We start from the raw sequence: 11953 nt of genomic DNA, 5'->3' as shown, positions 1-11953 counted from the left end.
GCTAAGCAGCACTTCCTATTGATATGGCGCAAGGCTAAACTTTCGGAGAGCAAGCCAAGTGTAGTGGTTTTCAGTCTCTATCGCACACAGGCGCACCCTCGGTGCCGCAGTAGACGTAGAAGTTTTTCTCATTCTTAATGTTTTACATTGATAGCAAGGAAAAGTTTTAAAACGCGATTCACTGGTCGCTTATATGGTACATCGCTGCTCTGTCTCAGGAGGGATTATACACAAATGGATTATCATTAATGCGAGTGAAAATTTTATTCTGCACCATGACCCAGTGGGGGAAAACACGGAAATGACAACAGAACTATCGAAAAAGTTTGAGCGATCAGAGTTCCCTATAGGATATTAGTTGATTGCCTGACAGTCATGTTCATCGCTGCAAACACCATGTCGCTGCAATACTCACCTAGAACGTGATATTCTATCGCATTACCGGCTTATTTTGTTTCGTAAGCAAAGGATTACTGTTGCGCTTTAAACTTAACCACAGTACTTTTTTTTGAACCGGTCACTGTCTGGCTGACTTCGCTTCGCTCGCCTACACCTGCCGCTGACCATGCCGAGTTGGTGGTGCGGGCCGAAGCTTCGGCTGCCGAAGTGGGCAGCACCGAGACTGGCCGAGGCGCGAATGTCGTTTCGACGTCGCCTGGGGACGAACCGCGGCCGCGACAGCAAGAATGACGGCGATGATGGAGTGAAGAAGACGCCGAGTCGGTCGCAGAGTTTCAGCGGCTATGGCGCTCGACTCCGCAACTCGTTGCGACGAGGTCGTAGCATAAGGATGAGGCGGGGCGCGTCGTTCAGGGATTCGATGCGATTTAGGAGGAGTTACACAGGATCGATGCGCAGGGAGAACTCGGTTCGAAGGAGGAAAATGATGTCGGATATACAGATCATCCGCCGATCATATTGGTAAATATCTAATATGGATACATAAAAATTGTGTAAAAAGGGCATGATCATCGATGTTGCACTCTGCTCGAGTTTGTAATAAATTACATGAATAGAGCTCTCGGGATAAGCCAGCCAAAGAGCAGTTTATTTCACCGATTATGTATGAACTCGTACCTCCATCCTGATGTGTTTTGGTGTCTGTATGTGTGTGCGTGTGCGTGTGTGTATGTATGTATTTGTGTGTGTATGTGCGTGGGCTTGTAGGGTCAGTTGTAAAAAACAAGGAAGAAATGAAAGAGAGGGAGGGTGAGACCAACAAGAGGGTGGGGCAGCGAAAACGTTGTTCATTTGGTTTCACAGCGAGTTTCAAGTTTGTTTACGTTTTTAAAGGGCTCCTTGTAACACTGGGCTTTAAACTTTAAAGGTAACAAAGGACTGCAATTGCCTCCGCGTGGGGAGGAGGGGCTTATTGTTGGAGACTATTGGAGCTTGTCTTGTCACCTCCTACGCTGCTCTCGACAAATAATCCTTGCCATCGTTCGTCAAGCACATCCCTAATTAATCTGCGTCTGATTTTGTTCGATGTGGAACGTTTTCGGCACGTTTATCTGTTTTTCTTTTTTTTTTTCCCATGAGCCTTGAAAGTCACGGTTTCATGGAGAGTTGGGGCGTGCTTGAAAGGGAAGTACACCCTGAAAACAAAAACAAACAAAAAGTGTATCTGATTATTATGGTGTGCTTGTTTACAACCAAGCTATCTCTTGACTTGGATATGAAACGCTCCCAAGAAGAGAGTCAGGTGTAAAGAATCAACAAACAAACAAACAACAAGTTTTCCACCGCCTCCACAAACTAATGCGGAGACAACGCGCAAAACAAAATACCGTGATCTGCGAAAGCACAGAAGTCATCCCCTTCTGCTTTCGTCATTGGCATATTGAGATAATTTTCCTGCAGTGACAGAGCCCAAAGATTACATTTTCTGTGCTTTTATCATGTTCGTGTGCTATAAATTAGGGACTGTGAATGAATGTGCCAATACTCTGATGTAATAGCTAAGTCCTCTTCACTTGACATAACAACTTGTTGTTGTTATTTGTCTCTCCGATAGTGGTAACATTGACACCGATATCGGCCACTCGACACAGTGTAGGGCCTGTTGCGAACTATCAAATTTTCGTTGTAATCCCGCACTAGATATGCGATATGACCGTACTGTCTTGAATTGCACTGAACGATATCTTAATACACAAATGACTGTATGAAGTACTCCAACCACAAACTTTGGCTATGATCTGCACAATTAGAGTCGAGGTCATGGACAGCCAACGAGAGAACTTTTCTGCCCCCCCCCCCCCGTTTTTTGTTCAACTTCCAATTAAATGAGTGGCCAACATCTTTAAGATGCAAGCTTATCATTTTATTAGGGCCTCTCTTTTTCAGTAACAATGATTTTGTTCAAGCAGTTTACTATAGGTAATGCACTTTTGCTTATCTTTTCTTTCACTTTCTAATGTATGTTCATATATTTTGTGTTTTCACCGAATAATTATTATATTCGAAGGTATATGTACGTGATATTGGAAGATTTGAATTGAATTGAATTGAATGAATAACTATAACGAACGGCAAGTAACAAGAGCAGAATGGAAAACAACCATGAAATAGGCAAAAAACCCTGTTTGTTTGGCAATATGAAGCTATGGGATTTCCCACTGGCATGATAATGTTATCATGCTGGGTACTATGACGTCATAAATCAGTCTAATGAGCCTCTCTATGTTTGGCATGCTACAATCAAAATTGTATTAAGTAGCACTTGATTATTGCGATTATTGATATTGTTGGTATAGGAACATTACCTATACCCGTGTATAGTCTTTTCATTGCTTAACATAACGCATCACCATTACATAACTTATTAGAACATGACATAACATAACGTAACATAACATAACATAACATAACATAACATAACATAACATAACATAACATAACATAACATAACATAACATAACATAACATAACATAACATAACATAACATATCAGAACATAACATAGTTTAATAACAATATGATACATAATCTCTCCAGACAGAAAACATTATGTATTTATAGTGATATTAGATAATACCACATTCCTTATTACCTTTTACCTTTTACATGTATTGATGCAGCAATATCACAAATACTAATGTCGTCTTTTTTTCGTTGTCGCACAGCATAAATAACGCGTGTAGTTGAAGAGTAGTGGCATTGTGAAAATATCCACGATGAAATGTGAAAGATGAGGGAACATAATTATTATAATAAACTGTCATTTTCCAATTGGAATTAGCGTCTTTATGGAGGTTACGCAAACAAATGCATTTCAATAATGATCCGCGTATCAATGGCCACTGTATTAACATTTGACACGCCATTTTGGACAGGGCAAATGAGGCATTAGGCTTTACTGAATTCATTATCGAATATGAAAGTTTTTTCCTACTTTCTTGATGGGGGAGGGACAGTTTGAAAAAAGTTATCGAAGTTGATGTAAGAATGTGACGAAAATCGTACGAAATTCACGTAATTATGATGACAATAAATATCATGGTCTTTGACATGTGCGATTCTTTCAGTAGATTCAACATAAATCAAAGATCTCCCAGGAACCAAGAAATCTTGTGAAGTTGTTTTTCCACATCTTCTAAGATGAGTTATCACACCCAAAACAAAAAGACATTCGTTATGAGCCTTTGACGACGCATTTCTTTGATTTATTCTCCTTCCTGATTAGATTAAAGAATAAATCAAAAAGAAACATGAAAAACTGTTTTGTTGTTGAGAAAAGTCGGCTATTTTCACTCCAAAACTGGATTGTCACGTTAATGTGACACGTTGATTCTAGAAATGTCTTTTTCATGGATATAACCCTAAAATAAAAGTCCATTGATATGGTGAATATCAAGGCATCTCGTGCTTCAGGTGTTTTACTCGTTTTTGCTTGATTTTTCTGTATGGACCGCAAAAGTAATGTCATATGCGCGTGATCTGCCTTTGTTTAGTTTCACTTCCAGTCATTCTTGTTTACTGAAATGAGTTGTGACTGAGAATGTTTCCAAGAGATTAGTGATGAATTTTCCACAAACATTATGTAGGCCTACATGGAGATTACTTTTGATTTGGAATATATAAATGTATCTAAATGAGTACATAAAAAATGAAAGAGAAAGAGAGAGAGAGAAGGAGAAAGGGATATGTATGAAACAGGTCCAACACGTGAGGGGAAAGAACGAAATCTGTTAATTCTGTTTCGGCAAAATAGGAGCAGGGAGGTAAAGGAGTATTAAAGGCATAATTTACCATTTGCAGATGAAATAAAAACCCAGCATTAGTTCTTCAAAATAGTTCTAAAATGTGAGTTAGGAATAGAAGCAACCAATGTACGGATTTGAACCAGTATGACCGAGGTTAAGTATTGTTAAATATACAAATATATAAGCAATAGTTACAATAAATATGTTTCCAGACTAAACCGTCTACAGTTATGGTTTAATGAGAAAAATAATGATATCTCCTAATATTTTAGGCTTTATTGCAAAAATTTTATATGGTAGGATGTTTTGTGATACAGATGCATCAAGAGTGATATCTTGAACATCTTTTGAATAACTGCTCCCAAAAGTAGACAGGACCTTTAAAGCACACTTTGTTTCAAACTATCAAAGCAAGAAAGGAAAATATAGAATAATGTCCCGACAGTCATAGTAATCATGCCTCTTTATCATTGCATAACATATATCTGACTTAAAATGCCTCTACAGCATTTACCCTTTCATAAAGACGATTGACTGGATCTGTGATTTCATGTATTGCTCAGTTACCTGGTCCTGTTTTACGTGACGGGAATTATCTCTCGTGAATTATTGGAAGGAAGTTTGCGACAAGTAGCCGTTTATCACAGTCAGACCACGACATCATGGTGGAGCCCCGGGGACTACCAATACAATGGCTGTGGGAGACCGTCTGTCAAAACATGGGGCCTCATTTCCCATGTTACAAACATAATAATTACTAGTATGACTAAGGCCCTGTTCATGTTATCGCTCGTGAAACATGGGGGTGGGGTGTGAGGGGGTGGGGCTGGTTGTTTGGGGGCGGAGCATGATGGGTACAACAGATACCATCTCGGGTCACGGGGGTTGCTAGGTAATGTAATTTGTTCCGCGGCTACCTGGAATCGGTTCGAGATTTTTTTTTTCTTTAAGTAGAATGACAAAATTTTCTGTCGTGGTGAGCATGATTGTAAACATTCGTGTACAACTCGGGATGCCCACCCGACGTAATGGTGGTGGTCCTTAAACAACCAAAATTATCAAATTTGAATGAATGACAGAAAAAAAAAACCAGACTAAACGAAGTTAAAGGGCAAGTCTACTCCATGTTCATGTCAGCTAAGCAAAGAAACAAACAAACAAACAAACAAACAAACAAATAAACAAACAAACAAACGAACAAACAAACAACGGAGTAAAGCCGAGCACAAACAGGAGTGAATTTATGCAGGGCGATATTATTTGACCTGATTTCAGGAAACATTAATAAAAGTCGCAATGACATTATTCAAATTAATGGAGGTGATGACCTCACAAAAATAATGTTCTTAAACGTAATTTTTATCTCTCACGTACAGAGCCATATGACAGGTGTGACAGTATGACGTCAATACCCCTTTCAAATATCCATATTTGTTCATAGTTTTAATGTTTTTATTGTTAATAATGTTAATATTTCTATATGTTAGGTTTCAATCTGTGAAAAATTATGTGAAACATTGGAAACAGCAAAATTTCGCATATTTCTTTACTTAGATCCTTTTTTATGAAACCTCATTCATTCTGTCTGCGTGACGTCACAGTAAAATCCCACTCCCACTCCAGAGGGGATTTCCGCGCACAGTAAGGTATCCAACAATGGATGGCTTTTGGCAGCTTTCCCCATCAGAGTGAATCACTCCGATGTCTACGAGTGGGACTGTGTAAAACTTGACAGGGGAGGGATGGATGCAAGGATGGGAAGCAATGAAACAAACGGATTTTCACGGCTTAGAAAGGAAGTGATCGTTTAGTGGTTTATCGCGATAATTACGAGGCTGGCACCATGCAATATGAATCGATCAAAACGTTTCTCTAGCAATCACCCACGTTGGGTATCACGCGAACGTGTAGGAGCTAGAGCGATCAATGTGGCATAACGGTACCTTCATAATGATAACATTCATTGTATTTCATTTTCTCTTACTTGAAATCAAAGGAGAACTGTGTTGATATGCCAGCAAATCAATCTATATCATTTTATCTATCTGTATATATTGTAAGCGTTGAAGTGGAATGTAATTTCTCCCCCGAGGCTGTGTTGATTCTAATTGAATTTTGCAAATATGTGTGTGTATGTATGTATGTGTGTATATTTGTTTGTATGGGTGTTTGCATACATTAATGAATGAATGAATGAATGAATGAATGAATGAATGAATGAATGAATGAATGAATGAATGAATTAATGTATGTTAAATTACATGTATGTATAAGTATGTATGCATGTATATACAGTATGTGTGTATGTACAATGTGTGTGTACATGTATTTCTTAAACCATTGGCCCAACCAATCCAAGGATTAGAGGGCTTTGGAAATCCCGAGGCGCTTCGAGAGGCTAATTACCTTACTAACGAGTCGCAAGAGAGCGGCTCGGCTGAGCTTTAGTCATCCACATATACCCAGCTCCTAGCGAGGTAGGCCCTATCCTATACTTCATCATGCTTGTCTGCAAGAGATCAGGGCTCCGTTTCATAAAACTTGTTATCAGTGACAAGTTGTCATAGTTGTTATAAGCTACTGAAATCCTTGCATCTGATTGGCTGAGAGCAAATCTGTCACAGAAATGTGGCAGTTGTCACTGATAACAAGTTTCATGAAACGGGACCCTGGACATCATGATGCGACGTTGACAACAGTCTAGCCCTAACACTTTATCACCGTTGAGCGAAAAGATCTGCACAATGGTTGAAACATCAGATAGGAAAATTAAAACGATAAGCAAAAATCTACTTCTATATCTTCCCTTGATTGATTAAAGGAAACCAAAACGCAAAGAGAAATGTGGATTGAGTGAAAGCAGCAATATTAGTAGAACATATCAGTGAAACTTTGAGGAAAATCATACTATCAATTCAAAAGTTGAGAATTTTTAAAGTTTTGGTGTTGGAACCGCTGGATGAGGAGACTACTATAGAGCTTATCTTGTCATGATGTCATCGATGTCTTACATCGATTGTCCGATTTTCCTCAAACTTTCGCTGTTTTCTATTAATGTTACTGCTTTCACTCAATCCACATTTCTCCTTGGGTTTTGGTTTCCTTTAATTGGGCCCTTGAGATGATTTTTATTGTCCTTTCAAAGTTTTTGTAGTTGTTCTGTCATATATTTCATTCATAGATTCATACACACTAAAATCACCACCTTTTTCATTTATAAATACGTCAGTGTAACGAGCAATTTTCAGTCAAATAAATACGAATCACAATCATGCGAGTACTCTGTATTGGTGAGCTGCAAAGATTACGACACAATATTCCACTGCAGTATTCCACTTCAGCTTGTAGGCCCATGTCGCGAACTACAATATCGTCCTACTGTATGCTGTGTATAGGGAGTTTGTATGCTTGTCTGTATGTATGGAATTCAGTGCAACAGAATATCAAGAGAGGATTAGAGCAATTTCGTAGAAACTAATGAAACTTACACCATACAGGTATATGCACAGGCGAATTTGAACTAAAGTTAAATGGCATGGCACCCAGCGCCATGTTCGAATATTTTGATGTAAGTCCATCACCAGATAGGGCAAAATAAAGCCTTTCCAGTGATATCTTACTTGTAACATTTGAAGAACAAATATTCCTGAAGTTAGGATTAAGAATAGTCCATATTCTCTAATTATTTTCTTCGGATTTTAGTAGTTTTAATTGCAAATGTCTCAATTAAACAAGAATGGAGATAGCTATAATTTTGCGTTCTAACTCTCTAGGACCTACGTATATGTTTGTCACCCAAGCTTGGACGATCATTTCATAAGCGGAATTTCTCACAACCGGATGACTATATTCCGTTATCTGTCCTTGGTTACTACATGGGTCAGGCCAAATCCACTGAAAAGCTGAAATTTCCAGTTCACTGATCCTATGGGAAGTCTGAATGATAGCATGCCGTTTTGCTTTTGTATCGTTTTATTGGATTTTCTTGAATCTTTGGATATACATATTAGAGTCGGCCCCGCAGCCGTGACGTTTTAGTTTCGATGACTGAGTTTTTAATTGAAAAAAAAAATCCTAAATATACCACCACATGGTGCAGGTATACTTTATACCTTTCAAAATCTGCATGCCCCATCTTTCAATGATAAAACAATTTATATTATTGTAAATAGAGACCTTGTTTTGATTCATTGTAATAATGTTATGATATTACTACTTCTATTACAACTTAGCCTACTCCTACCACTACAAGTAATACAACTGCTGCTACAACAACAAAACAACAATAACAACAACAACTACTACTACAACAACTACTACTACTTCTACTACTACTACTACTACATTGTACTACTACTCTTGCATAAATACTGCAAGAATAGTAGTAACAACAACAACAAACAGTGATAATGGTAATCGTAGTATTAAAAGTAGTATAGTAGCACTTGGGGACTTAAACGAGATTAAGTGATCGGCAAAATATTGCTTATGATGAAAAATAGTTGGCCATTTGCTCACGAAGAAGTTTGAAGAAGATCGCCGCGTGGTGTGAAGGAGACTATAACTGAGGAGCAGTGTCAAAAGGGCAGATAAACCAGAGACGCGCAAATCCAGCATGAACTCATTTAGCACGAACTCTCGCCCCCTATTTTCCCCGTGTTCATCACCCTCCCTCTCCATCCCAATCCTTCCATTTTATATTCCAGGAGGTAGCCAAGGATGGAATAACCATCCGATGGCGTCAAAGGTCGTGTGACGACATTGATGGAGGTTTGGGACGGAAAAAAGGGAAAGTTCCTCCTTCTCGGAAACTCTCCTGGGGATGGATGGGGGAAAGAAGAGGTAGTGGCTGCCAAAATTCCAGCGAGTCTCAAGTCTACTACGTGATGCTGCGTGGCATCACGACATGTTAAGGAGTTTAGCTGAGAGGGGGTGGGTGGGGATATTGGGGCTGCAGAGAGGAATGAGAGGGGCATGAACGATGAAGAGAAGATCCGAGATCGGAGGACCACTGGGGCTGGTATAAAAAGGTTGAGGATGCCTGCGTCTGACATTACTCGAGTACTGAACACTTTGCGTGGATGCGGAGAGTGGTAACGAACGTGCGGGCACACGATGGGTAGTTCTAAAAAATGGAATATTTTCACCAAAAGGAAGTGGAACCAAGGCGGCCCTACGGCGCTAGAGTACGTATACAGAATATTACTGTACCTTTTATACCACGTGTGCGTGTTTTTATTATTTACGTCAGTGCTTGCGTGTTCCCTCACCCCCTTTCTCTTTATCCAATTTGCAAAGCTCTTTCAATCCTCTTAGAACCACTAATTAATTTATAGCATCAATTAAGTGTCCTTTACTGTTGGTATATATATATAAAAAAAAAGTGTTAATAATCTTGGAAGTTGTTTCCCATTCAACGCATATGATCCTGTAATGCACAGTGGGTATTTCGTAATGATTTTGCAAGTGGTGTAAGTTATAGGGCTATCCCTGGTTTGAAGACTTTATTTGCTAGCTTGAAATTCAATGTATCGTCTGGATTTTGTCACTATGAACCACACGTGGCCTGAAGAGAAATTTGTCTCCAGGAGATGATTCTTGTATTTGTTGTCGGCAAAGTCACGAGAAACACATTATAAAAATGGACACTATTTTTTTATTAAACCGCCCCACGGTCATCGGAAATCCAGTCTAAGTATTCGCTTATTGGAGGAACTGCCGAATGCAGATAGTTTCAAGGTGATGCTTGTGGTCACTGATACAAATTAATATTCTGTATGTCTGTTCAAACATATTGTGTGCTAATTGTTCTGTGGTTTAATTGATAGACTGCTTGAATGTTGAGGTTTTAAGCGCTCCCATGGATGCCATGTTCACACGACAAGTGTATTCTTTTAGTATCAACATCACGCAAGGGATGGTTTTGGGGTTGTTTGTTTTTCGACTTTTCGCATCGTTCTCTTCTTTCCACGTGACGGGAATTTGTGTCCGTGTGATCAGGAAGACACGGAGTTATTCTCACAGTCACGTTTGGTCTATATCTGATGGCGCTGTCTGGGAACTCATTAGCACCTCGCACAGATGACTCGTGTGAGATTATGAGCATGATTTCGGCACAAACAGAAGGAACACAGCACTATCGACAAAAATAACGATGCAATGCAAGTCAAAGCAACTTAACACTTAGGACACCATTGCTTTGGACCATCAGTATAAGAAAGTTAAATGCATCTCAATCTTTAATCACAAAATGGAGGTAATTCAAGTGGGATCTGCCTCCCCTTCTTGTGATGTGACACTCGAATACAAATTAATGGAAGATATTCGCAAGACTTACATGTCTGTACATAGAGTTGGGATGATATAAGAGAAAGGTCAGTGTCAAATATAAACCAACCATACAGTTAGCCTATATGTTTCACTTTAAGCTTTCTGTACTTTCCTTCGTTCAGTGCGGATGATCTTGGGTAGTAAGAAACCGATGTTGTGGTCACACTGTTGTTTAAATGACCTCATCTTCGTGAATCGTTCGCATGACATTCGAGGAACATTAAAAACATATGTCGACATGAAATTGATAGACTCGCGGGGTATTTCAGCCAGTGACAAGCCGTTGTTATGATCACACCGTCGCGTCGTGCCATCTTGGAAAAACCCTGGTAGTTGGGCAGGCGGAGGAGGGGGGGGGGGGAGGGGCGTGGGGGAGGGGGGACAAGTTCTTTGAGAAGCGTTGAGTAGGCTATAGGATTGACATTGCGTTTACTCTCTCATTATCTGATACACTTTTTTTTTTTCAATGAAAAGGCGCCTGGAATTGAGCTTAGTGTTTGTGATGGCATGAACTTTTCATCGTAGGATGAATTGAGAAGGAAAGAAGGAAGTGGGTTTGGAAGAAAAGCACGATTCACTGTCTAACTTTGTGAATCTATTGTCTTACCAGTAGTATGTATTTATGTATGTATGTAGGCCCTATGTATGTATGTATGTACGTATGTACGCATTGTGTGTGTGTGTGTGTGTGTGTGTGTGTGTGTGTGTGTTTGAAAGGAAATGTTTACAGTCAAATTTGTCGCTCTGAAGGAGGTATTTTTTGTGTGCTATCACATTGACAAAATCGATCTTTGATCTTCCTTCCTTATTGATATGAAACGGATTAATTCTAGCATAAAAAGTGCATCGTCATATCTATAAAGCTTACATGAACTCAGTTTGGTTCAACGAGCCTTATTAATTGATACAGGTTTCTGGCGAGTGATAAGGAAGGGGGAGGGGGTTAGGGGGTACACTTTCATACCTTCACCATGTAGTACAAGATCAACGCGTGAAGCGAACATTATTTTCGAGAAATCGGTGTACATTTTAGATGACCAGCATTGGATGTGTCTTGTTTTCTTTTCTTGTGTAACACAAACAGGAAACGGATTGAGGGACAGTGGTCACATTTCAGGAAAGATACGTGCATGTGTGACAAGCCTGGCTGTTGTCCACCCCCGGCCACCCCCTGTTAAGATTTTTGTCACACACAAAAAGAAACAATTGCTCACAAAGGACAATCGTCACATGATTTGAACGCGTGTAAAGTAATTATTGCAAAGGTTATGGTATCTCTAACCACCAATGACCTTGCCTTGATAGACTGATTGACTTTTTTTCTAACGTGAGGTAATAAAGCCCAGTGAGTCAGTTCGAAAGTTTTAGGCCAAATTAGCGATTCGCTACCCTGGTTTTGCGTCCGTTCCCATTGTGCA

General features: G+C 39.5%; 1 protein-coding gene across 1 annotated transcript in view; it reads left to right on the top strand.

The window, feature by feature from the left end:
- Positions 1-553: 553 nt before the first annotated feature.
- LOC140240023 (exocyst complex component 3-like) overlaps positions 554-11953 on the top strand; it is a 63429-nt gene continuing 52029 nt past the window's right edge. Inside the window, exon 1 of the mRNA XM_072319835.1 lies at positions 554-921. Coding sequence (XP_072175936.1) covers positions 566-921 — 356 coding nt within the window. The 5' untranslated portion in view covers positions 554-565. The remainder of the gene's footprint in view (positions 922-11953) is intronic.

The sequence above is a fragment of the Diadema setosum genome, chromosome 16 (genome assembly GCF_964275005.1).
Source record: "Diadema setosum chromosome 16, eeDiaSeto1, whole genome shotgun sequence".
NCBI classification, from domain to species: domain Eukaryota; kingdom Metazoa; phylum Echinodermata; class Echinoidea; order Diadematoida; family Diadematidae; genus Diadema; species Diadema setosum.
Note: the sequence above shows the minus strand (reverse complement) of the source record. Positions and strands in the feature narration are given on the sequence as shown.